This window comes from Maylandia zebra, linkage group LG11 (assembly GCF_041146795.1).
Source record: "Maylandia zebra isolate NMK-2024a linkage group LG11, Mzebra_GT3a, whole genome shotgun sequence".
Classification (NCBI taxonomy): domain Eukaryota; kingdom Metazoa; phylum Chordata; class Actinopteri; order Cichliformes; family Cichlidae; genus Maylandia; species Maylandia zebra.
The window spans coordinates 32911371-32939364 of NC_135177.1; the positions used below are offsets into that span (position 1 = coordinate 32911371).

The window sequence follows — 27994 nt, forward strand, 5'->3', positions numbered from 1 at the left end:
TCTTTACAGTATTCACTGCTGTTCCCGAGCTGCACGTCATCAGCTCAATTATCGGAAATAATCAATTGTTTCGGATTTGAAGAAGAAAAAAAAACACGCACATGCTGTGGCTTACATTTTATGCTCATGTTTAATTTCTCAATATTTCCTGATGTTAGATGATACCTCTTGAGGGGAAATCATTAGAAGATTATATGACAATGCATCAGTTTTGGGTTGCAGCACGATTACGATTAATTTGGATCTTTCAGCATCTGAAACAACTCTTTTTCCACTCGTGCGGATATGTGCAGAGGTTTGGGTCGTCAGTAGGTTTGCTCCTCCTAACACACTGTAGCAGTGCAGCGTGCAGCAGTTTGAGGTCAGCCGCTGCAGTCCAGCATCTCCGGTCAGCTTCTTCTTCTTCCCTCAGCCTGAAGCACCTCCGGATTTCCTGCTGGTCCGTTCGTTTTTGGCCTGAAAGCCGATAGAGAGAGAGAGGGGTGGGGGGGAGAGAGAGAGGTCTTTTGGCACAACAACGGGGCCAATCGCGCTGAGCGCTCGCGCTGTTTGGTGGCAGAGTCGCGTGCTGGACACTGAGGGACGATGAGACCTGAAACTCTTCCCAAACTTCTTCTCTGTGTTGCATTTTCACTGCCCAACGCAGTGCACGTTCAAACAGGTAAGCTCACAGCTCTAAGGTAATCAGAGACACCGTCTTTGAGTATTTAAAGTATTTAAGTGTCATTTTGTCATTTCACATTGCCACATACAAATAACTTTTAAGACTATTCTCGGTTTAGGGGGATGCAGGAGGTTTTCAGGAGGGTTAATATAAAGACAGCTAGCTTTATTGTTGCTGCATGACTTCTTTAGCAGTGTCAAAAATAAGCTGACGCCTTTCCATCTATCATGAAGGTATCTAAGGCCACATAACCTCCAAATATCCCACATGACGTATTTTGCTCTCAGGCTTCCCCTCAAATAGGCAAACAGGATGTGGATTCTCTAAGTTCCTGTTCAGCTGACGAGGTCTGTAGTGACCAGGTGTTGATTAGAAAGGATGCTTGCTTTGAAAGCTGCTGTCCTGGCTTTCGGCAGCTTGTCTGCCTGTCACTGCTGTGCAGGCTCTTTGAGGATATTACCTTTCACTTTGACCTCTCAGGTCAGGAAACTTTACGGTGCCAAAAACAAGCTAGCTCTTCATGGTTACAGCCCCCTCCCCAAGCTTTGTCTGTCTGGTCTATTTTGCCTCCCAGTAAAGATATGAAAGAAGCCAGAACACCAGTACATGCTGAATTTCAACTTGCTGTCTCTGTTTGTGTCTCACAACAGCAGTCTCTAAAAGTGCTTTAGATTGTAAGGTGATATGAATAATTACACAAATTGATTGAATTAAAATCCAGTGTGGTGAAGTCAAAATTACAAAAAAAATAATTGTCCAAAAACCTATAGACACAACTATATATATTTAAAAGGAAATGTCTTTATTATCTTTTGAAATGTTTTGCTTGGGAAAGAGCTAAATATTTACCATTGCCATTAGGTGTTTGCAGTAACATTCAAGTCTAATGGCAGCTGACATGTACCCCAGTGATTTTTGAACAGGCCTATAGAAGTACCCATCTTTGAAAGTAAAGAGGGGCCAGTCATCAGCTTAAAGTATGACCTATGAAGTATGAATTGGTTTTGGAGATTCTGCATTCACAGATGTTTACTGCAGCTGTCCTTGTGTGTGTTGAGGTCAGCAATCCACCAGTGCACCTTGGGAAAATATCTCTCCAAAACTGGACACTATGTCATTTAAACTAGCTACATTTGCAAAGTGGACTTTGCACATACATAATTGTAACCATGCATAACAGTTTATGATGAGCTCTGTTTTGTGGGCATCTGGTCTAAACTTCACGAGACAGCAAAGCACTGGCTTCTCATCCTACATTGGCTCAAGATGTCCATAGAGTTTAGTGAGTGTGTTATCACCTTTCAGATTCACTTTGAAATGTTTCTGTTGAACACAGGCCAGCTGGAGAGTTGATGTCCACAATACAACATTTGGCCAGCAGAAAGCTTTCCGTATACAGTATTTGAATATTGCTACTGACAGTCTTGGTGAGAATCCAGTCCTTATGTTGTCTCTCTGGCTGTGCCTTCAGTGCTTCCTCCAGAGTGTGCGCCAGGAGGCCACTCGGTCCTCCAGAACCCCTACCGTAGCACCACCTTCAGCTCCAGCTGGCTGCAGCAGTCATCCCTGCAGGACTTCATCTGTGACCACTCCCTCACACCGGGCTGGTACCAGTTTCAGATTTTTGACAAGCCAGCGAGTATGCCCACCCAGTGTGTGGAGGTAAATGATGTTTTTGTAAAAGATTTTTCAAAGAGAGTGAGATCTGTTTACAAGTGTTGTGTTTCTTATAAATGAGCTTCCAAGGATGTTGATGCTGTGAGGAACTATTCTATTCTTTTTATCTGACTATAAATTATATTTCCTTCATCTACTACCTTCCCATGGAACTCCATTAATTTGATTTTGTTATTCAAACCATTTAGCTGACTCCTTACATTGTTCGAGTTACACATAGTCCAGTAGTGTCAACATACTATAAGATATGTTAAATGTACATTAGAGGAGGCCTATATGCTCATTTCAAAATCCATATTTTTATTCTTTCATTCTAATAAAGTAGCTTTGTGTGAGTCAAAGTTCAAAATAATCTTTGTTTATGCTTCACTGGGCTTTGGTGCATGCATGTTTATTACCTGCCTCGAAATATCCACTTTTAGTGACATCATAGAGATCCAAGTCAGGAAAACTATATAAAACTAAGCATTTCGAGCAGTTTGAAGGGTGAGCTTCAGGCTCCCAGGGATTACTTGCATGTACACTGGCCTAATTATTTGACATATCGTCATTATGAGCAACAGTCATTGTTTAGAAATTTATAGATATCATGTAAGGTCAATCATAAAAACTGCATATAACTCAAGTGCACAATCTTTTTTCACATTGTATAGAACTGAGGTAAATCAGCTTTATTAAAAGACTGCAGCTAAAACTCCAAAATCATTAGCTGCATTTGAAAATTTCCAATAAAAACTTCAAATATACCAATGAGAAGCTGTAAAAACACTCCAACTGTCCCCATATCCATCTACTGCAAGTAATTAACTGAACTTAGTTTAGGTTTGCTGAATCGTAACCTTTCTATTTCTCTATCAGCTTGTATAATTTGTTAAAACATTGATTTTTCTAACTTTGAGGCTTGAATTCAAGATGAGTCATTTTTTTAACCAATGTAGGAATTTTCCACCAATTTTTAGAACAATTTCACAGGTATACTGCACAAATTCAGTCACTCATTGTGACCTCTATTAAAGGTCATAAAAAATAAAATAGAATTGCTTCCATTTCTTTGTTTTATATTCATGTGATATATGTATATAAATTATATGCTTGTTTAATTACAAATATAACCTGATAAGATGTGAAAGCCCTTGAGACCCTATCCATGTCCTCATGAGGGGAAACTCTGAGGTAGTCTGCCTGTCATGCGAGTTGTGTGTTTGTGTGTATACACATATTTATGAAGGAGAATGAAAGGAGAGTTGGAATATGTCTCATGTGTTGTGGTTGGCCTGCTGTGAGCCTGCAGGATCCATCTAAAGTGTCACCCTCTCAGCCTCCTGCTTTCCCGGGGCATCGCTGCTCTCCCTGGGTGATGGATAACTACAGGAGTGGACAGAGGAAGGAAGAGACGATTGCTGTGAACATGTGTTACATAACAAGGCAATGTCTTTTTGATGATGTTAGCAAATAAAGAGTTAGATGTGTCAAAGCCAAGAACCTTTTAAGGAGAACCAGGGTATAATCTGTAATGTTATCAGATATCTTCTTTTGGACATTTTCTAAATTATTCAGTTGCAAAGTTATTTAAACCATTTCACTCATTGATTGATTTTAATTTTGGTGTCTGTGGATGTTTCAAACTCAGGTTTTCAGGGCATGTGTGGCAGTACTGTGCTTACTTTCTGGCATTTGTTGTTTTTAGTAGAAAATTTCTATTTCTTTTTATTCCAAAATAGCTTTTACTGGTTTTCCTCCATTCTGGGGGATTAGTTTTGTGAAAGAATGACCATAATACATCCATACATACTGATTCCCCCTGCCCCCTCTGTTTCCAAACATCTAGGTAAACCACTGTGGGACTCAGGCCCCGGTATGGCTGTCTCTGGGTGAGGGTGAGTCCCTGCCGGGGCCACTGGAGGTCAGGCAGTTGACAGCCTGCGCTGCATGGCAGTTTTTCTCGAGCAGCAACAAAGAGTGCTGCATGTTTCGCATCCCAGTCACTGTCCGAAACTGTGGAGACTTCTATGTTTACCTGCTCCAGCCCACACAGGGTTGCATGGGTTACTGTGCACAGGGTAAGTAACAGTAATTACTGTATGACTGTAATGTAAAGCATGATTCTTATGCCGATACACTGCTCAAAAAAATCAAGGAAAGACTGAATCATAGCAGCATAACAGTAATTCAGTTTAGTATTAGTGGCCGTATGATGCTTAAAGAACAGGGAACGGATGCTGGATGCTGCATAGCTGGAGGCTTTTTGTGTGAAGTTTGTTCTCCTTGTGCCTTCGTGGCTTCTCTTTCTCTTTCCACAGTCCACAGACATAATTTCTCAGTCTAAATTTGCTGTAGCTGTGAACGTGATGGGCCAGGGTGTACTGTCTCCCACCCAGTGTCAGACAGTGTCAGCTGGCATAGGCATCACTGTCCTTTGATTTCTACATTACGTGCTAATTTATAATGAAAAATGAAAAGGGGAAGAAATGAAATGCGGAAACATAATCGTTTTGAAGTCATGCTATTTTATAATTATCTGTTATAAATCTCCTGTCTCCCTAACAGAGATGTCAGACACTTTGCCCACATCATCGCTGCTCTGCGGTCCTGGTGAGGTGAACGTCGGTGGATCTTGTAAAAGTGAGGACCCCGCTGTTGTGTTTTTATGGCTCTCGCTTGTCTCCTCATGTTAGATTAAATACCAAAACACTTTGGAGGTCAGGGAGGTCATATGGTCAGGAACACACCTCTCCTCTTAATGACCTGAGCCTGTGTCCTGCTGTCCTCTGGTCCCGGTCTCCAGTAGTGACTCAGACTGTGAATTATGCCAAGCCAGGCTTCAGGAAGTAGAGGTGGAAATTAGGGAGAGAAATAATTACAGACTACTGAAAATGTTCATTAGTGTGCTTCAAAAACCAGTATAAAGCTCAGATTTCTGATAATTAAGAGAATTTAGAATTGCTAAATTAATTCATCTTCCTGTTTAATTATTTGCTGTTGTGGGATGTCTGCAATTGTTCTTGCCTTGAAGAACTCGCACCCAACAGGCATCCCGTGTAAATAATGGAGCACATAGAATACCAGTGCATACTTTTGTCTTTGTCTATTTAGCCTTGATTTCTTTAAATCAACCATCTTCTGATTGGCTGCCCTTCATAACAGCAGATTTAAAGAGTAAGTGGGTGTGTCTTCTATATCTGAGATGACACGTGGCGTATGTTCAAAAATATTTAAAATTAGAGAATGATGATAAAAATGTGGATAGAAGTACCTCCACATTTTTCAGAGGACCTTAAAAGTGCCCATTAGGCTTCAATAACCTGCCTCATCTTTCTGCTCCTCCCCCAACAGCTAATCAGCCCCCGACTCTGTCAGTGCCAGTGATCGTCTCAGAGGTGACAGGTAACACCATCTACCTGAAGTGCAGCTTTGAGAGCAGGTCTAACAGCTCCCTGGGTTATGTGGTGGCCTGGTCCCGCCTCTCACCTGAGGGCCGGAAGGAGGAGCTCAAACAAGAGACCACAATCCAGACCTTCGCCTTTATCGAGCTCGACGGCTTCAACCTGCGATTAGGAGACAAGGTGTGCATGTGGGTGAACTAGTCCTTTAAAGAGCGTAGTGGGACTGCTGTTTAGCCACTCTGTGTTAGAGGGAGTTTTTTAAAACCAAATCTCAAAATGATTCAAAAATCTAACAAAGTATGCCTTCAGAAACTGTTCAGCAGGTTTTTGCTGGGTGGGCTTCTCTTACTTTTTGAGAATTTATGCAACCTTCCACTCGTCAGTCTTCTGCAAATAAGATCTGCTATATAAACAAAGACGAGGTTCCTGGATTTCTAAGGCAGCAGGGACTGAAGGAATTACCAATGCCTGTCAACATGTCATTTTATTTTACTGTGAGCTGCTCATGTGTTTAACTGGGCCAAAAGCCTTCAACACAGTCTGGAGTTTTTCTCTGCTTTTATTTCCCATCTCTACTCTCCTTTGTTCAATTCATTTTTTCTTTATTACCATAACATTTGCTTAGTGTGGTGCTGTCAAGGCCTGTTGTATGAAGACTATGACATAATACCCTTAAAATAAGGAAAGACTGCCTGGAAATTGCAATATAGCACACTATATTAAATACTTCATCTTTAAAAATAAACAAAAATGGAAGTAATATATGTGCATCTCCCTCCCTCTGGCTCAGATTTACTGCTCCAGCTCCAGTTTCTTCTTGGACTCGCCCAGTGTCCGGGGTATTTCGGTGGAAAGTCAGGAGTTCTTTGCTGGGATCAGGGTAAATAATATTTATCTGACATTTATATTTGTGATCTCTCTTTCTAGTAATTTTTTTGTTGGTCATTAGTCTGCAGACATGTACAGGTTTAGACATAAGTTACAGTGTTTTGAGCTTTCTGTCCTGTGAGGTAGTCTGACTCCAGCGTCAAGGAAGGTGTTAGGTGAGCAGACTCAGCAGACATTTTGGGTTCCCATAGATGAGCGATTTATTTACAGTGAAACTTAACAAAACTCCCCCAAATTAACTTAAGTAACAAAAGTCAAACACAGCAACACAACTCAGCTCTCCTCCCTTCTCTGAATCAAGCAGAGACTGACTATATATAAGGCTGTCAAGTTCTTTTCAATTAGTCTAGCCAATACCACTAGCTTGAGCTGAGGAATCTAAAACTCAACACAAATGACTGAGAATTAAATAAAGCTCCCCACTCTTCTGATTAACACATTTACACAACTAAATGGCCCGATATAAGAAGAAATATTCAGCAAATCCTTTTGTAGGGGAAGCATTCCTATGATAAAAGAAACCCCTCCTCTTTGTTTAACCTGCTGATGTCAGACATGACATCATCAGTACTTTAAAAATCAGAAAATGCTGGGCGGGCCTTTCCCCACACCTGACCTACATGAAGACTGAAAACAAAAAAAACAATGTAATTATGCACAAATGACTTAATTCTGCAACATAATAAAATACAATGCAACATGTAACTGAGTGTTTGCTTTAATTTCTGAATGTTTGGTTTGCTGGCAATGTAATGCTTACGCAAACAAACCCGGGATAGTCAGTGAGCAATGTTACTTTGACAATACCAAATCATAGCAAATAAATATATATAGTGAATAATGTGCATAATGTGCAAAAAGTCAATACTTCTGGGACAAGTGGAGAGTATTACAACTGCTCATCCACTTTGTCACATGTCCATGTAAATAAAAATTAAGAGACGTGTACACAGACATAAAACATATTAAAAAAGACAAGATTATGCTTTCATTTAGATTTTGGTTGTTATTTTGACTCAGATCACTTAAATATCAGCTTATCGTAACTGTCTTCTTCTAGATGAGTTGTGGATAAACACTCGGTATAAAAGACCAGACCACCCTCTCTTTCTAAAATCATGTTTTGTGCAGTTAAGACCAGAGGCGAGCAGTGTATCTGAGGATGGCAGATTGTATGAGATGGTGGTCGAGAGCACGGTTCCTCTTCCATGTCCAGAAGGGTCTCCAGCTTCTGCAGAGCAGTGCACTCTGTCCCTGCAGCTCAGCACAACAAGTGAAGGTGACCTGGTTGATCTGTAAAAATGACAGTGTGTACTGTTGCTTTCTAATAGCACAGGCTGTACTGTAGGCAGTTTACAGGGAACATTAATGCAGATTTTATGCTTAAAATGCATTTTTAAACAGCAGGTTATTAACTTGCAGTAATCTCTTAAATGATCCAATATGTGGATTTGATTATCAAATATAGCATATGATGCCATGTTAATTCAATGCTGTGCAGTGAGCCTAACATCAGGGTCAAATAAAAAAATATGATATATATAGTAATTTGATTACTTTTTTGCAATACTTAAAAGGTATTGTACCTGTATGATGTTGTATAACATTTAAATATAAATATTTTTTATAAAAATATCAAATTACCCACTGAAAAATATTATAGATATACAGATATACAGATATACAAATGCATTTCAGGTTGATGTCACATAAAACTTTTTTACAGCTGTGATCTAGTAAAGCGTTTGTTCTTGTGTTCAGAGATGCTAAATATGTTGTGCCTGTTGTTTGGGATCAGTGAAGGGCTGCTCCCTCCCTCAATCTATGTGCATAAGAATAATTAAGTCAGTGTTTGGAGAAACTTTAATTGTGGTTTAAGGCATATTTAATCAAATTTACTATGCTTCATTTATTTTAGCCCATAGGAAAGTCTCCACCACTTTTTTTTGTATAAATCTGTAGAAATAAATGAAAGGAGAAGGGGCTGATTACATGTTAATAAATCTTTGTAAATGTCTCTAACGGCAGGACCATTTAAATGCTGTGTTATTGCTATTTAGCTATAAAGAAATGTCTGTGCAGTACTTTTTTGGTGTTCTTTAATCCTTCAAATGAAGTGAAAATAACTCCTTGTATTGCAGAAGATGGTTTGCTGGGTGCAGATCTGTCCCTGTCTTCCTGTGTCGTGGATCTGTCTCAGGGTGCCTGTCGCGAGGGCATTTGTAGCCGGGCTGTGATCCACTTCAGTCCTGTAACAGACTTTGTTAAAGATGGCAACAGGACAACTGAGATCACTGTTAAACCCATCATCACACAAAACTTTCTTTGGAATGGATACTCACCAAAACCTGTCCAGGTGAACATGTCAAACTATTAAACTCACACTCCCTCACCTCATCATGTATAATTTCTTTTAAGAAAGAATGAAATTGATTTCTATATTTTAGATAACGGTTAAGGATGTTCCCTCAGCCTACTGCTACTCCTTCACTGATCCTCACATAATCACATTTGATGGCAGGTACTTTAATTCAGTTAATAAGGAAGCTTACTCTGTATTAAGTTTTAAATTGTCCATAATAAAAGATGAGCTTTCTTTCCTGTTTTTGCACCATACAGATACTATGACAACTCCCAAATAGGCACCTTTGTCCTGTATAAGAGCAGCTTTTGGCCTTTCGAGGTTCACGTCCGTCAGTGGGAGTGCGGCAGCGTTGTGCATGCCGCCTCGTGTGTGTGTGGATTCGTGGCGAGGGATGCGGGAAATGTTATTGCTTTTGACATGTGCAATGGGGAAATGGGTGAAACCAAGCCTCAACTGACTGTGAAGAACAGAGACTTGAGTAAGAGCGGCATTCGGATCACAGAGTCCTACCAAGGACGCAAAGTCACTGTGAGTGAAAATGAGTACACAAGCTAAATAATTTCACAATTTAAGCTACCTGGTAAACTTCTTGCCTTTCTTGGTTTTAAAGTTATATTTTCTTTTGTCAATATTTGACTTTTTGCAGATGACCTTTTCTTCTGGAGCATTTGTTCGTGCTGATGTATCTGACTGGGGAATGAGTCTGACACTGAGAGCCCCCATTTCCGACTGGAGGCACACTGAGGGTCTGTGTGGGACCTATGATGGGCAATCAGAAAATGACTTCCACTTAGCAGGGGGCGCCAAACTGGAGGATCTACATACTTTTATCTCCGAATGGAGGTCAGGCATTCATGTTCTAATTGCTGTAAGCAATAACAGCTTATAAGCTACGTAGTGCTCTAGCTATGCAGGAAGAAGAAATCCTCAATCTATATATACAGCTCCATATATCAAATGCTTTTCTAGAAGTTTTTTTTTTCTTAAATAGGCCTGTCCACTCATTTTCAGCCCATTTTTCACACATTGAAAGGCAATGTTTGACCATGAATATTGCCAAAACTATTAAAGAGACCCACTGTGGGATTGTATTTAGTAGTATTGGTTTAGGTTAGAGAATGTATGTTTGGATTATTTCACTTGGACTTCACGTCCCAAAGGATTAAATAAACTTGAAAACACTGCAGCCAGCAGGGACCACAATACTGAAATTGCCACTATGAACAATTTATTACGACCATGCAGAAAAACAGTTAGTAACATTTGTTACCTCTTTACTGACATTGTTTCCTTCTCTCTCAGGTTACCCCCAGGCAATAGCCTGTTTGACACTGTGCCATCCCATATTAGTACACTGAACTCCCGCAGGCACTGTACCTGCCAGGAAGAGATGCCCCGCTTCTCATCTCCCAGAGCCCCGTCTCAGCCAACTAGCTCATCCGACCCCAGCTGCTCTAATCATGGCAACATGCATTTCCCCAGTGTCGTCCCAACTCTGGACGTCACAGCCGAGTACATCACCTCTGTGGAACTACTCAGTGAAAATGAAAGAGAGCCACTTCCCTCGAGAGCCTCAAGAGTTTCAACCTCAGCCTATCAACAACCCAGAGGCAGGCGCAGTGCCCAACGTTTCATTTCTAACTCCCCACATCAAAGTCTCAGCCAGTCGGATCTGGAAGGCGTTACCTACTTTTTCCCAGAAGACCACGAACCTGCAGTTCAGCCAGAATCTCCCCTAACGTGGCCCACACCCTCTGGCCTCACTGAGCAGCAGGCCCAGGCCCAGTGCCGGCAGACTGTGGCAAACTCGAGCATAGTGATGGGTTGCAGGCACCTGCTGAAAGAATTATTTGTTAACCATGCCGTGACCATGTGTGTTACTGACCTACAGCTAAAGGACGAGCAGTCGTGGTTGAATGCGACTATACCGCTGCTAGAGAACGAGTGTGAGAGGAGGCTGCTGGAGGAGGGGGAGGGAGAAGAGAAGTACCAGGATGCTGTGGCCATCCTGAAGTGTCCAAATCTTTGCAACGGGAACGGCCAGTGCTCAAACTGGGGTTGTGTCTGCTTCCCAGGATTTAGCTCCTATGACTGCAGTGCGCTTTCTGGTAACATATATCCACATGAGACACTTACATATAGTAGACAGATCAGAGTCTTGTGATAATGCTGTACTCCCACAACAGGATATTGTAAGGTATCCCTATGTTTATAGCATAGTTGTAATATAGTTATTAGTTACATACATTAATCTTCCATTGGATGTCCATGATGACAGACTTATGATCGTCAGACATGTGGTTTATGATTTGGACTGAACTCCCAAGGGTAACATTTCATGTTCATCTGCACTTTTTGTTAATGTTGTGAAGACCAGATCCCAGAGATCACTACGCTGCAGAAGGATGGTCTATGCGATGTCCGTCAGGGAAACTGCACCACCGTCAACATCCATGGTCAAGGCTTCAAGGACTCCTACGAGCTCAAGTGTGAGTTTGTTAAAGAAAAGGTAATTTTCCTGCTTCTCTTTTCCTTTTATTCCTTAGTTGATGTACATCTTGTTTTCTGTAGTACCACCTTACAAAATACCACAATATACTTTTTCTCTGTCTCTTCATTTAATTTATCCAGCGCCAAATCACAACAACAGTCACCTCAATGTGCTTTATATTGTAAGGTAGACCCTACAATAATACATACAGAGAAAAACAATCATATGACCCCCAACGAGCAAGCACACTTGCAACAGTGGGAAGGGAAGATTTTAACAGGAAGAAACCTCCGGCAGAACTCAGGCTCAGGGAGGGGCGGCCATCTGCTGCGACCGGTTGGGGTGACAAAGGGAAGACAGGACAAAAGACATGCTGTGGAAGAGAGCTAGAGATTACAAGAAGTCAATCACAAATGCAAGCAGTAAAAACTCTTCTCTGAAAGAAGCCGCTTCTCTGAAAGCCTCTTTAGATTGCTTAACATTAGCAGAGGGCCACTAACTTCCAAAGTCCACTGAAACCATGAGATTGGTAGCTTTAGCATTGCTTTCTGATATTATTTTTCTTCTTCTTTCCTTTTGTTGATGGCTCTTACTGTTGGTTAGTTGTGGTTTGTTCCACACTAGAAATGGTTCTATATTTCCCTCCGTGATTGAATTAATCCTCCTCACTGTTGTTCAGAACTTTTAGATTTGTCATGCTCCCATAAATCCCACCAACCTGTAACTGAGTGATTAGGTTTCCCTTTGACCAAAGACTAATCACAGAGATCTTTAACTGAATTAATAACATGAAGTCCAGAGATCCAGTTTGTTTCCCTGAGTCTAATCAGGAAGTGAGACACATTCATGTCCTTTGTATTAAACTGACATTAACAAGCTAACCATAGTGTGCATGGATGTAATCAATTTAATTTTACATACAGTAATAAGATGTATCAAGCTGTAAACACAACAATGGCACTGGAACAGTTGCTTGTTAACACATCCATATATGTAGTGCAAGTCCAATAATCCATCACCTCTTGGCATCTTACCATAAGTTTAAAAGATCTGATATTTGTCTTTAAATGTGCTGGTGACTATTGCCGGATCAATAAAAAGTGGCAAAGCTGCACTCCTTGGCGGCCGCTTGTCGGGGCCTGGGGCCTGGGGCTCGCTCGGGCCCCTTTGGAAGTGGGGTGCCCCCGGCCTCTCGGCCTGGGGCTCGGTCACTCAGGCGCAGCTGGGGGCCGGCGGAGCTCACGGGCGCGTCACTGCAATTCCCCCTGACTTCTGCTCCGCGGCTGCTGGGCGAGCCCTCATCTGGGACTCTCCTCAGCTCTTACTGGAACAGTGGCGCGGCTGCCCCTCTGTTGGTCTTCCATGGTCTCTTGTGTTCTGGGGGCCTCTGGATGTCTGGAGTTTTGATCTCCTCCATACCCGCTTCACACCCTGGAGGACGGGGCTGTGGCCCCCCCACACTCCCTAGCAGATCATTACATGGAGAAACCTTTGGAATGCAAGCATGCTGATCCACACAGGTATGCACACATGGGTATTCACAGACGCGGACTAAAGCTTTCTTGGCTGCTGCCTCAAAGCACACTGTGCGCTGTCTATCTTGCGTGCTGCACAATATCGTTTATTATTTAGTAAATATTGATATCTATGACTAGCTAGTTTATTGTGATGGTGCTTTGTTTTCTCTATTATTATGTTGCTCTTTGTTGTTTGCTGTCTCCTCTGTTTGTTTTTTTTGTTTGTTTGTTTTTTTTCTCCATACAGGTGACCCAGGAGTTCTTTTTTTTTTTTTCTCTCTCTTCCCCCCCCTTCTCACCGTCTCTTCTCCCCTTTGGTTTTCTTTCTTTCTCTCCCCCTCTTTCTCTCATTCATTCCCCCTGTCCTATTTATTTAAAAAAAAAAAAAAAAAAATGACAAAGGATGAACTGAAGCTCTGCCATCACGTAATGTCGCATACTGCTGTTTCTGATGTCATTAGAAGAAAAAAAAAAAAAAAAAAAGCTGCACATTTTGATGACTGTAAGAATGCGAATTACAGCCAGATGTTGCAGAATTCGGCTGACCTCTATCAGTAGATTTTTTTAATATATATTTATACCAAGTTAATGTTGTTTTCATCTTTTTATCCATACATCTGTTTTTTTTCTACATTACCATACTACCTTACACATCCTACCATGTTCTACCTTAATTCTTCTTCCCCTGTTTGTCTCATTTTTAGTTTGTGGATGGGGAGTGGGTTCTGGACGAGCCTCTGTTTGTGTTGGCCACCTTTCTGAATGACACAGCTTTGGAGTGCCAGCTCCCCCTGGAGGACAGCTGGGTTTCTGCAGGTGTGGACTTGGAAACGGTGACAAACAGACCACTGGCCCGCTGGCAAATTAAAGTAAGTCATGTTTCCAGGCATTTTATAAAGAGCACACTGTGAAATTATACATTTCATTAGGTCCTGTCTACACATTTCAAACTCATCTTCTGCCTCTCTTACAGCATTTGTTTATCATTTTCTCTCATGCTCCTGTCCGCTTCTCAAAACTAATGATAAATATGAAACTATATGCTTATTTTCTGACATATATAACAATCTAACAATGCATCAGTAGCAAATTTGCAGTAGGATGTTTAAATGGCATGGATGCAGTAATAGAAAGCGTGCACTGAGTGCAGCTGGAGGTTTTTCTCCAATTTCTGTTTGGCTTAGAAAGGAAAATGAACCCAGTGGAATAAAAAAAATAGTTGAGTTACACAACTGACAAATATGTTTCCACAGTTACGTTTAGTGAAAATGTATTACAGAGTACTTTAGCATTTACACTACAATGAGATCACAGAAGACGTTATTCTTAGTCTAAACTGGAAATATTTATTTTTCCATTCAGACTACCAAAAGCCTTTTTTTCCAGGGAGCTCATCGTATCATTCAGACCGCTGTTTGTCTGCATTTCCACTGCAGTGAAGATCTACTAAGATTAGACCAATTAGTCCACTGACTCATCTGTTTGTACTCACTTTTCTGTTCTTTGTGTCAGGGTGACCGGTGCAAAGACAAATACACACCCACACACACATTCTCACAGTACTCGTAGGAGACACGGTGAAAGCCAGTTCTTTTGGCTGCAAAACGTGACAATGCAGTGCATACCTGCAGGAATGTACGGGTGCATTTGTTAGTGCTTTCAAATGTAATGGCTTTGATCGGAAACAACATTTTTTTTAGTGTCTTTATTTCTTAGATTCACCACTTTGTGTTTTCGCTGAGACATCTTCCTCTTTTTATACATTTTCTAGCTTGACCATCACCACAGACTCACTCTGTTTGTGTCTTGTTTGCTCTCTGTTTTTTTTTCTTAAATCTTTTTTCTGTTTGGTCCGCTCTTCTTCGTCTGGCTTCTGCTAGGTTTTTAAACTGGCACATGTTGGGATTGTCTTCTCTGAGTTTAAACAAACACTGTCAAGTCCAAACATGATATTTTTAGGATCACTCAGAAGTACCAAACTCAGGAGAGGCCAGCTTTATCCCCTGATAGAATTCCCAGATCTGTGGTTTTCCCATGGTGAGAACTATGGGAAAATTCAGAGGAAAATGGCCTTTTGACTAAATAACCCAGTGTTTGTGATGACCGTTCACCTTTTTCAGCCTGTTTAACGCCTTTTCCCAGTGAGTCTCAGTAATCAAGCTTCTGCTGATGACAGGTTTCCAATGACGGTTACAGCTACAGCAATGCAAAGATACTAACTCTTTACGATGGAGCCTGCCAGATGTGCAGCCTCAGGACTGAAGTTGTCTGTACCCTGAGGGTGAGATATCTCAAATTATTTTTATAATTTACTTTATAGTTGGACAAGGAGTGAAATAGGCTTCTTTATATGTTAACTGTGAAACTTCTAATTGAACAAATTCTTTCTAGCAAAGCTCAAGAACAGATCCAGGTGTAGCATGGCCTACAGAGTCTGCCTGGTATGCAAGAAATTGTGGACTATAGATGACGTGCACATGCTTGCGGCTTTTATGATGTGTACATAAAATAAACTATTAAGCAGCCGCTTATAGAATAAGCATTATTTAAACCACTGCAAGTATTTAAAGGTATTAACATGAACAATTAAAACTGCTCTACTTAATTTTTAAGCTCCCCCCCCCCCCCCCCCCCCCCGTTTTTCTTTCTTATTTTTAAACTGAACACTTTATAGGCTCAATAATTCAGCACTAAACAAAAACAGCCGGGAAACACATCAGCTAGTCTGCTGACGGAAACCTTTAGAGGCAACAGCTAACTTATAGGGCTTCTGTGTTGCCAGAATCAATATCAGCTTTAAGATAGCACATCACAGATTGAAGACTTCCTGCTCTGTGCAGCAGCCATTGTTTACAAATGCAATAATTTTTTAATTTAAAAGGTAACATTTCATCACTTGATAGGCAATAGCTTTGCAGTTGTATTTCATCAAATGCAGTCCCTGCTTTGCTCTCCACACAGGCTGTTTACCTGCATGGACACAAAGTTAGTGTACGCGTGATTGGCCAACAGACCTCAGATTCTGCACATGCATGTGAGGAAATCTGTTAATAGAGATTTAAGGAAACTTAATTATCACGTGTTGTTAGAGGCAGATCTTTTGTACACATGGGTTTCGTATTGCTAAAACCAAAGCCTTTTTTTTCAATATTAGTTAGTTGCTCACATAATTTTACAGTTATTTACATAATTTTTAGTTATTTTAAATGTCTTTGAAGCAATTTTTCTATCTACATGATCAACATCTCAAAAAAACTTCACTAGTGTAATTTCATATCTATTTTAAAATGTGCAGAAATCCAAAAAACATTTTTTCTATACATTAGAAATTAGAAATTAGAATCCCTCTCTCCAACAAGCCAACGAACAGGTGCTCTAAACAGGTGCAAAAAAGGGAAAACCCACCAGCTGGTAACATGTAGGGAGGATTTTCTTCTGCAATCTGCACCTATAACTGCAGATTTCTCATCTATTCATTTATTTCCTGTGGCTGTTGTGCACTCTGTAGTACCCCGGGGCTCCCAAACATTTGCTTATGCCTGCAGCCGCTCCTGCCAACAACCATTACATTCAAACTTTCAGCCTTATGTGAATGTGGGTGTGAAGCAGAAAGATGCTGAAATCAAGCATCCAAGCCCCGGAGAGGAAATTTAACTGCTGCTGTGCTTTGATATTACTTATACAACTACAATACACTAATAAAACACTAATTTGAAACTTCAGCCAATAAAATATCTCTAATTAGATATTTGGAAAAATACCATTTAGAAAAGCAGACTTGAAGTCCAGACAATACCTTTGTTAACACAGTAACACAGACAATGAAGGACAGAAAGTTTGCTCATCTTTAAATGAAACAACAAATCGATATAAAAGACGAGTCCTTCTCCTGCTATGGTTTAGCAAAGGTATAAATAATTTTAAGGTGGGTACACAGTTATAGATCCTTTGGCAGCTTTCTCTATCCTTCAGAATTGTCAGAATTGAGTCATCATGGGTTGATGTCCAGGTCACAGGCAATAAGACAGAAGATAGGAAAAGCCCTTTGTGTCTCTCTCTCCTTCTCTTGATTTTCCTGTTTTGTGATTTCTGCTCCACCCTCATTATGTTCACCTGTATCAGTTGTTTTTACCTGTGCTCAATCATGGCTGTGTATATATGGTCCTGTCTACTGTTACCAGTCTACGTGTTCTCTCTCATTTGACCTTGTTTTTTAATTTTTAATTTCCCATCCTTTTATTTCTGTTTTAATTTGGTGTTTGTTGTTTGTCTGATCCTGCATTTTGTTTTAGTCCCTTAAGCTTCCCTTTGTTGTTCAGGCTGTTTTGTCATTAATTCATTAATTATCTATTATTTCATTTTTAGAAATTCTAATAATAATGAAGAAGAGAATGAAGACAAGTCAGTGTGTTTTTGGAAATGTTGTAAAAGCTTAATTTTAACTGACATGGAATAGATGTGTTTTCCAGTGGGTACATCATCAAATACATGCTGTTCATGATCTGATAGTGATGTAAAACACCAAATATGCTGATTAGAAGCCACTGTTTCATTTACAAAAAGGCCTTTAATTAAGAGACCTTCAGTCTTTTGTGTGACTATGTAAAGTTACTCTTGTCACAGGCTTGGGCAGACACAATTAGGGCTTGACAAACAATTGCAAATAAGACAGGACGCAGAGATGGATAATGTCAGAAACACAGTACACTAAACAAAAAGAAAAAACTCTGAACCTAAATCTGACACCACGGGTGTTTTGGACATGCACACACATTCCTCACTACCAGTAGTTTTGGATAAGGGTCTTCTAAACAACATGTTGTGTGTTATGAAAGGCATTTTTAATGTAAATAATATATGTTTGTTGCTTTCCAGGAGAAAACCTGTAACATTGATGGCCTGTGTTACAATGAGGGGGAGTCCCTTCCCAGCAGCCCTTGCCTCGCATGCCGTCCAGACTCATCCAAACACACCTGGTCCATTGCAGAGAGTATCTGCTTTTCTTTCTTACTTTTTTTTCAATTTGTTCACATTCTATAAATTATCAGTGTCTACTCTGATGGTGAGGTACAGTAACACAGTGTTAGACTGAAACTCCTCATAAGAGCTGAGGTTGGATACTCTTCACTGAGTTTTGTAGCTGGTTGTCACTTGGGGCAGTTTTGATCCTTCATCAGCAGATTGGATCCACTGAAGTTGCTTCTGTCCCCCAGCACTGATACAAGGACAGCTTACCTCACTGTTACGCTTTGAGACCAACTTCACTTCTTCAGCTTAAAGTAGGTCAGACGCAGCTGAGCAGCTCAGCTCCACTCAAACAAACTGACAAAATAACCAAACAGGAGTCAATGTGTTGATTATTCATTACGCTGATTCCACCAATTCATCAATCATTTATCTGTGAACACAATGAAACAAGAACATAAAACAGATTTTTTAAAATCTTTTTTTAAAAGATTTTTTTAAATAGTTAATATGTTCTATCAACGGTAACTAGTTCATCATTATATATGAATTTTAACTTTATGTCTAAATCTAAATCTCGTTGTGCCCAAACACAAACACAGAGAGACTTTGAGAGATTTGTCTGAATGAAAATTTGGTCTGACATAAGCTAAAGCTGCCCACTCATGCAGATAAATGGTGTAAATGGTGCACAAAATGCCCTCTTTATAAAGGCTACTTCCTTTTTCACAGGCATGTTTGATTTGCTGGGTTTTTACCCCAGATGCCCTTCCTGGACTTGTGTCTCCTCTTGTAATCAAGCTGGAGATCTTGTAATGGTTACAAAAAGGTTTGATCAAAAAGTTCTAATCTGCTTTGAATTTGGCCAATTTTCCATTCAAGGTAACCTTCGGGGTCATGTACAGAAAACTTCCGTGTTCGACTGTGATTCCACCGTGGACCAAAAAATAAACATCAACTTCTATTTAACAGTGTCCTCATGTTGAATGAAGAGTCATAGCTGCTGATTAGAGCTGTTGTCAAAAATCCACAGTTTCCAAATCCAGCAGCAGTGATGTGGACCTGTTATCAAAACATATTATAAACATAAAACATTTTTATGTTTATATTATATGGAAAAATATGTATTTCCCAAAATGTTTTCCCATAAAAACGTCTAAACTCTGGCACGCAGAAATGCTGTAATATGACGTATCTATTGGTCTGGCATCATCAAACCAAACTGTCTTTCCAAATTAGTTATGAATTTTATGAATTTTACCTGCACGTTTTTTTTATCCTTCCAGCTACACACCACCTTTTCACACCCACCTTTCACCCACTCTGAACCAGTCACACGTAGGTTTATTTAGTATCTTATTTCGACTCCCTTCGTTTCTATTTTCCCTCAGACAATGAACCTCCTCTGCTCCAGTCGCTGACTTTGCCTCTGCAGTCATTTGAGGGGGAGAATTTCATTTACCAGCTAAATGCTCGAGACCCCGAGGGCTCCACGGTTCTTTTCACCCTGCTATCAGGCCCTGAAGGGGCATCTCTGTCTCCAGCTGGTCTGCTGATGTGGAAGGCCACAGCTGAACCCACCAACAGACACACTTTCCAATTCACTGTGACCGACGACTGTAACGCTGAGACCAGAGCCTCTGTAGAGGTAAGACTCGGCTTATTAATGTAAATGTAGTGTTGCTGGTGAGTACAGATCTACATGCACGTCATGCAAAAGAATTATTCATTTAATAATTTAAATTAAATATTCAGTTAAATTTCATTTAAAGCTGGTTTAGTTCTATAACTGAGCGTAGATTTGATGCCAATGCTTAAATTCGTCCTTTATGAATTTCAAACAGAAACATTCTGATCTGTAGTCCAGTTTCAAATAACACAAAGTTGTGGTGTTGATCATATCATCTTGCATTTGGTTTTTCACTTGCTTTTTTACAGAAGACGTGCCATTAAGCCATGACAGTAAGCAAGTACAAGCAACATTTAGTCTTTATCGCCTGTGTTTTTTCTGCTATAAAATGTTAAAATTTTGGAAGTTATTGTGGCGTTATTGCTGCCTTCTCCCACTAGAGGGAGATACTGGTATACAGTATGTAGTTTGGGGCCTGAGGTTTCTCTGTAAGGTGTCATTGCAGTACACACTCGGCAAGTGTTTCCACCAAAAAACTGCACAAAGTTGTCAGACTAAATCATTTTTTTTCCTTTTTTAATATGATGTTGCACAATTCAGCGTACACAGAATAACTGCTCACAGATGCAAAAATATATCACTGTGGTTTTGATTTATCAATATCACGAAAATGCTCTAAAGCTATAATCTTTGGATAGAGCGTTTTCCATTCTCGGGACACGTTGTATCATTGCTCTTAGCAGTATACGAGTAAAATACCCCTCATGTGTCAAGCCATGTGTTCTGTACTACAGTCACAGCCAATAGCGTTAACTAAGTGGTTCAGGAATCATCAAATAAACATTTGGGATCCATGGTCAGGAAGGTTAAGCCTCCTAATCTAATAAAGCATCTTTTCAAGCATCCTTGAAAAGCAGGTGGTCCACAAATAGGACAAGCCTTCAATAATGTGCTGGAGTAGAAAAAATATACACACGGCTTTATGCATATAACTGTTAATCATGCAAAGTTAATTGTTAGTTAACTTTTGCTACACGTTTTGATTATACTGACTGGACCCTGAGTGTCTCTGTACACTCTGAGTTTTTGTTTTCTGATTTCTGTAACTACATTCATGTGTCTTGTTCAGTGTGTCTAAGATCATAAACCTGTGTGACTTAAGTTCAGATGTCTAAATGACAAGAAACCTTTTCCTCTCTAGGTGTTTGTGCGCTCCTGTGAATGCCTGAATGCTGCTTCATGTGTCGCCAGCGTCAACCTCCCTGCCGGCAGTGGGGAATATGTGTGTGTGTGTCCTGATGGATTTACAGGGAGGAGGTGTGAGGTGGACATAGACAACTGTAAACCAAATCCCTGCAGATTGGGTTTCTGTATAGATGGGCTCAACTCCTTCTCCTGTGTATGCCCACCTGGAATGACAGGTCAGCTGTTTCCTTTAACTACACGGAGGATTAATCTTTTGAATATTATTTTACCTGTGGTCCTTACGGCACTAACTGTACTGTAATTCCTGCATAATTATGACGCCTTTGTATTGCATTCCACTCATTCAGTCCAGTACTGAGAAATGTTGTAACATGACTGCGAGACACTCCTTTGGGTGTAACTGCGTAACTAAATAGATGGTTTACAGTTCTGAGTGCTCACAATAAAACTCTATCTGTCCTGAAATACTATAAACTGAATGCAGATACTTGAGTTTTGTGCTGACTTTCTTTTGAGAACCTCCTTTAAAGATAGAGCCATATTTTGGTTACAGCTTTGACTTTGTGTTTATACTTGAGTGACTTATTACATTCAAATAAATGCTTTAAATTAGTCACTGGAGCTCAGGTTTAGTCACATCGTGAGCTTACTGTGTTCGAGATGGAGGCCCACATGTAAGCTGTATACACATATAAACAGTGGAAAATATTGAAGCTGAGGACTTTGTTGGAAGCTGGCGGGTTAAAGACTTTTTAATGTGTGATTTGTGTTGTCAGATGCAGTTCAATCTGTGTAAAATTCTTAAATGCCTGCAAGAGAGAAACAAGTTTTCATCAGAAAAAACTTGGAACAGCTTTATTTATGATAAAAAATGATCCCAAATGAAGCACCAAACCAAACGATGCAAACAATTTACAAATTTGCCGTATAATTACTCTCCTGTTTTCCTCTTCTTAGCAAATTTATGATTTTAAATATTTGTTTATTTATTGAAATTGATTCCGTGTTTCCTCATAAGGTCTGCTGTTTCATGTGTTGTCAGGGCGTACATGCAGAGAGGATATAGACGAGTGTGTCTCACAGCCTTGTTTCCCTGGGGTGGGCTGTAACAACACGGTAGGCTCTTTTTTTTGTGGATCGTGCCCACAAGGATACAGCGGTGATGGGAAAAACTGCATGAGTAAGTCTACATTTTATTCGTATAGTTATGTGTAGTTCTGCCTTAGAGAACATTTATACATTCTATTTGTTTTGAAGGAGAGTCTGTGGTTGAAGCGGTGGTGACACCAGTGAGGGTACCACAGGTTTCGTTGAGGTCCAAACCGTCGCCATGCTCCAGAGGGCCGTGTTACCCAGGAGTGCAGTGTTTCGAGAGCATCCATGTTTCAGCAGGCTTCGTCTGTGGACCCTGCCCTGCTGGTCTGCAAGGAAATGGCCAGAAATGTACATCAGCAGGTGAGAGTGGAGCAATTTATGCACCTTTGGCTTTGTGCACCTTGTAAACGAATGAAATAAGCTGGGTATATGTGTATATTTTGCCTCCATTTCTTCATCTGATTTTGTTTACAAAATTGTTTAAATGCTTGTCTGTGAAAGTAAGACAAGTCTAAAGTTTTTCTGGCTATTATCCAGCAATATATAAGTGGAATGTTTTGAATAATGTTGACAATAAAGCCTGTATTTCTATGACTTTGTAAGTCATGTCCTCTAACAGCTCAGGGGACAGTCACCAGTGGAGCAGACAGTTATTTTCACGTCACCAGATCAAATTCCACTTCCTCCTCAAACAGACGACCTCCTGACAGGAGAACGAGACCAGAAGCAACAAATATCAGGAGACTTTCTCCTGCTGACAGAAAAAGCACAGCGACTTCACAGGATCAAACCACAGTCAGAACATTTGCTCCCACTGTCCACAGGGGTCAGCCCAGTGGGGTGGATTTGACCCCTGACCTCTCCACGGGGATCAGATGGGGGTCAGCAGCTCCCCACGTGACCTGTGCTGACTCTCCCTGCTTCCCGGGTGTCTCTTGTGAGCCCAAAGTATCTGGGTCCTTCAGTTGTGGCCGCTGCCCATACGGTTACACCGGAGATGGAGTCACATGTAAAGGTAAAGTGGTCTTATACTTCTACTTTTCATGACTGAATAAATTAAACTGACAACAAAAGTGCTAAAGAAATGATTTTGATAACAATGTTGATTGATTTTCCTTTGGCTCTGGTGAAAAAGCTCTTGCAACTTTGGCTCTTGCAAAAAAAAACTTTTGCAAGGGGCATACATTTTTCAGTAAAGGTGAAAAAGTGATATTTTGTACCACAAAGTGCTTCAGTATTTAATGTTATCGCACAATTGTACCTTATAGTCATGGTGGATTTTGGTTAGCTCTGCGTGGTCTTGGTCTGAAATGATGAAATGAATCCTCAATTGGGCAACTTTTTGAGTACTGAAACATACTCATAAATGTACTTTGTTTTCAGCTGTTTGCAGGTATCCGTGTGGGCAGAACATGGAGTGCACTCTACCAAACACTTGTACCTGCAAAGACGGCTACACTGGATACAGCTGCCACATAGGTGAGAAACAGAGCGCGAGCTAATGAAATCACACTCGCCTCTGGATTTGGCTCTTATATCTCAGGGTCTAGTTGTGTTTTTTAAAGCTGACAGTTTCCTTTCATCCCAGCCATTTGCCGGCCTGACTGTAAAAACCGGGGGAAGTGTGTGAAACCAAATGTGTGCAAATGTCCTGCAGGCTACGGAGGGCCCACCTGTGAGGAAGGTAACCTGGAGTCATAGTCAAACCAGTCAAAACTGCCGACTGGTTTGCATTGCTTACATACTTGAATTGCTCGCAGAACACTGAGGAGTGTCACTGTTTGTGTTCAGCGAGCTGTGAGCCGCCCTGTCAGCATGGAGGTACCTGCCTGGCTAGAAACCTCTGTACCTGCTCCTACGGCTACGTGGGACCACGATGTGAAATCAGTGAGATGTGACTTAAGTGTTTTTGCATCGTTTTTACATTTTACATAAACCTCCACAATGCATCAATCAGTACCCCTTTTGTTTAAGTGGGTCGGTTTAATCTAGGATTGCACTACATGATTTATGTCTGTCAGTGGTGTGTAACAGGCACTGTGAAAATGGAGGCGTGTGCGTTTCTCCCGATGTCTGCAAATGCCAACCTGGCTGGTACGGACCGACGTGCAACTCAGGCAAGAAACACGACCTGTAGCTAAGCATGCATTCAGACTGCAGCTTCCTTCTGTTAGAGTGTTTAATTCTGACAGCATAATTAAGTGGCACAAAACTCAATCTGACTTGCACATAAGTACTCAAAATATATCAGTACTGCAGGAACCTTTTCTCTTATTTATACTGTAAATCTAAAAGTACATATGTTGGCTCTTAATAAAGCTTTTTGTACCTTACGTCACCTGCAGCTCTCTGTAAACCCGTCTGTCTGAATGGAGGAACCTGTGTTAAGCCTAACGTATGTGCCTGTCCCAGTGGTTTCTTTGGCTCCCAGTGTCAAATTGGTAAGCTTGTGATGAATACATACAATGATTAATACAATGAGGAATTATAGTCAAATATTTCCAGCAATTTGTACAGACTGACTTTCATTTTTATTAAAACTAGCAAAAGCCTGAGGCTGCTTTCTGTTTGAAACAGCAAAACTCACTGGCATACATTTATTAAACTGCAGAAATCTCTGTAGGTTTGTCTCTCTTCTCTGCACATTGCAAGTAATGTTAATGGCATCTACTAGTAACTTGCAGACAGGAGTGAGAACTGTGCAGAGTGTGAGATCATTTAAGTCAATGATTAGCATATTTTTGCTAATATTTCAAACAGCGGCATACATATTTTACACATTTAGGACACCCACTGGCAAAATGCTGCCCCATGGTAGAAAGTAACTGGGGTTGCAATCTCTGTGAACAGGCTGTGCCCTAGTTACAAACATATTCAGCTTACTGAGGTTTCAAATAGTTTCTTGACTCTGTTTATCTTTCATAATAGCTAACATCTGTTGAGAATGCCTGAAAGAAGTGAAGTGATGCTTTTTCAACAAAACACACCTAAATGTTGCATTTCCTCTCTTTTAAGTCATATCAATGTTGCTATAAAATCCAATCTCTAAGCTTCAGTCTGATTGAAATGTGCATTTTCTGGGTTCCTCACAGTTTAATATTGCTGTCTTTCAGCTGTTTGCAATCCTCCTTGCAAGAATGGAGGTCAATGTATGAGAAACAATGTGTGCTCCTGCCCTGAAGGCTACACAGGAAAAAGGTGTCAAAAGAGTAAGTGATATCACAGCCTAAATAGTTGAAGTACTGTTCAAAGTAACAGCTCACAATTTAAACATTTGGGTTTTAATTTGTTCCAGGTGTGTGTGAGCCTATGTGCATGAACAGAGGCAAGTGTGTGGGACCCAACACCTGCTCCTGTGCTTCTGGATGGAGAGGGAAGAGGTGTAACATACGTGAGTGATGCATGGATGTCTTGATACACATAAAATACACAACAAATAAAAAATTACCAGCTATAGCTCCAAAAAACATGTAATTCAATCAGCTTCATTTCTTATACTTTGGTTTAGGTGGGGTTGGGTAATAGCACTCACAAGAACTAACAAGAAGTCATACACAGTAGTTGTTGTAAGAAATTCTCTAAAAAGTTTACAAATTGTCTCCTAATAACAGTGCACAATTTATATTTTAATATTCATATGAATATGCATATGCATGACTTTTATTCATGCAAATCTTTTAAATCATCTTGCCCTCAAGACGGCATCCACTTTTAACAAGAACTACATAAAATGAAGGAAGATGAGATACTTAAAAACCAAAAGGTGTTAGCTTTTCTGCCCTGAATTCAGGCTTCCAGGCAAACATTATTTATTTATTTATTTATTTTTTGGTTCTTAAAAATTATTTTAGTGGCTAGAAAGTCCTATTTTTTCGTTTTAATGTAGCACAGCTAAATGGTAAATGGTCTGTATTTGTATAGCGCTTTACTTGGTCCTAAGGACCCCAAAGCGCTTTACACTATACACAATCATCCACCCATTCACACACACATTCACACACTGGTGATGGCAAGCTACAGTGTAACCACAGCCGCCCTGGGGCGCACTGACAGAGGCGAGGCTAGATCTTTTCTGGCTGACCTGCAAATGCCTAATCTCAGCACTTTGGGTTTTAACCTTTTACCTATCTGTTCAGTCCAGTCGGGCTTCTGAGATAAAACCTTTTAGAAGCTGCTTTGGTGTTCATGCCTCCCTCACTGTTCTTATTTTAGCTGTGTGTCTACAAAAGTGTAAAAATGGTGGCGAGTGTGTAGGACCAAATACCTGCCACTGCCCCGCTGGCTGGGAAGGCCTTCAGTGTCAAACAGGTGAGTCTGTTCCTCAGATGTAATAATATCACTAACAGCTTCAGTAACAGCTCAGTTTTTTCTTAGGTAAAATCTGGCAAAGGGTACATACCAAATACTTTAACTAGGACTACTTTATAACCAATTTTCCTGAACTATTGCTGAACCAAATTAAACTGTTCCTCTGCCAAAAGGAGAACTGCTGTCTCCTTAACTCTCAGGACAAATACACAAAAACTACTGTACCACATTACAGGATACTTCTTGGAGAGATGAACTCAAGCAAAGGAAAAACAGACATTTTCATGCAGATTGAAATTCATCCATCCATCCATCCATTTCGTTCCACTTATCACATTCAGGGTCGTGGGCAGGTTAGAGCCTAATCCCAGCTGTCACAGGGCAAGAGGCAGTCTGGCCTGGAGAGTTTGCAGACTGAGATCACTTTGTTTAAAATAATGAAGTAGAAGACATGATCGTTGGTTTTCCTTCAAGTTCTTTTTTGCAGATAATTGTTTTGATCATGTGTTTCAAGTGTTTCCAAATGACAATCAAACAGACAGCCTGAACTATAATAAAAGACTCTTTTCTGATTGTAGAGTTTAACAGGAATTGACCATGAAAAGAAAAACAATAATAGATCAAATGTTTTAATTGTGACTTTCTCTCCAGCGGTGTGTAAACAGCGGTGTCTGAACGGAGGCAGGTGTGTGCTGCCTGACTACTGCCACTGTCGGAAAGGTTACAACGGACTGACTTGTGCAATAAAGGTGAGAAATGGGGTCATGGTTAACATATCCCGGTGGGAAAAGTCATAAAGAACACTGATAACTCCAGGATTTATAGATTTATAAGATTTACAATAGAGTCATAGAACAAAGCTTCATTAGATGAATATCGTTGGTCTAGATGACTGAAATGTTTAGTTCTGTTTAATATTTCAGGCTATTAAAAAATAAATCAAAAAATATATAGTGTCTTTAAGAGAAATGTGATATTAATGATGACACACCAAAAAACTATTAGGCACCTTTTGTGCATCTCAAAAAATGGACAACTCAGTATTTATTTTTTTGATTTTTTTTTATCTTCTGTTCCTTTTTTTTTTTTTTTTTTTTTAAATCTCTGTTTAATTCTTTCTGACTGCTGATAACCACTATTCAATTCAGTCTTTTTCTACTAATGTTAAGATATATTTTTAAAAAGTCAGATCAAATATACATCAGAAAAACCTTGAATTTAACACACTGCTTTTATTTTATAACCTCTTATTACTTTTGAAAAATTAAAAAAAAAATTTAATCATATGTATTTTATGGTTATTTCAAATTTACTTTTTAACTGCAAATAGCCCCATGGAGCACATGCAGTACTTTCTTGGCCCACTAGGGGGCTGCAGGCTACATTTTGGGACATTGCATCAAATAAAATGGCACCAAACAAATGAAAAAAAAATTTTTGTACTTCACAGGCATCACAGGCATGATGGCAAACAAATCGGGAATGTACTAAAGAAGCCACAAAGAACAAAGAAAGCACCATAACCTGTGGTGTGTATGAGTGAGACTTTGGATACTGGCATGTGCTGTAATGTGTGGCTGTGTGCACATTAGAACTGTAACAGAGCGATTTGATATATGCACTTGTCTTTTCCTGTCTGTGTAGATCACTACCTCAAGGCTCAAAGTAACACCCATCTGTTAAATGTATTAATAGTGTATTTTATGCAGGCCTGTGTGCCGTACACAGTAGTTGGTTAAGAAAAATAACGTGGTGGAGGTTATTGCCATCACACATTTTAGATTTGCACTGTTTCTTTCTATCTT

At 40.2% G+C, this 27994-nt stretch overlaps 1 protein-coding gene across 1 annotated transcript; it reads left to right on the top strand.

Moving 5' to 3' along the window:
• The first annotated feature begins 170 nt into the window (after positions 1 to 170).
• Positions 171 to 27994, top strand: vwde (von Willebrand factor D and EGF domains). The gene is made up of 31 exons (XM_004560193.3): positions 171 to 661; positions 2136 to 2326; positions 4170 to 4401; positions 4889 to 4963; positions 5675 to 5904; positions 6515 to 6604; positions 7744 to 7891; positions 8754 to 8968; positions 9060 to 9133; positions 9232 to 9505; positions 9624 to 9820; positions 10280 to 11085; positions 11350 to 11486; positions 13690 to 13854; positions 15162 to 15266; positions 17861 to 17975; positions 19342 to 19598; positions 20782 to 21001; positions 21829 to 21966; positions 22044 to 22241; positions 22501 to 22896; positions 23265 to 23360; positions 23470 to 23565; positions 23673 to 23768; positions 23903 to 23998; positions 24227 to 24322; positions 24995 to 25090; positions 25177 to 25272; positions 26094 to 26189; positions 26841 to 26938; positions 27640 to 27994. The coding sequence occupies exons 1-31, from the start codon at positions 586 to 588 to the stop codon at positions 27652 to 27654; spliced, it is 5220 nt and encodes a 1739-aa protein (XP_004560250.3). The 5' UTR covers positions 171 to 585; the 3' UTR covers positions 27655 to 27994.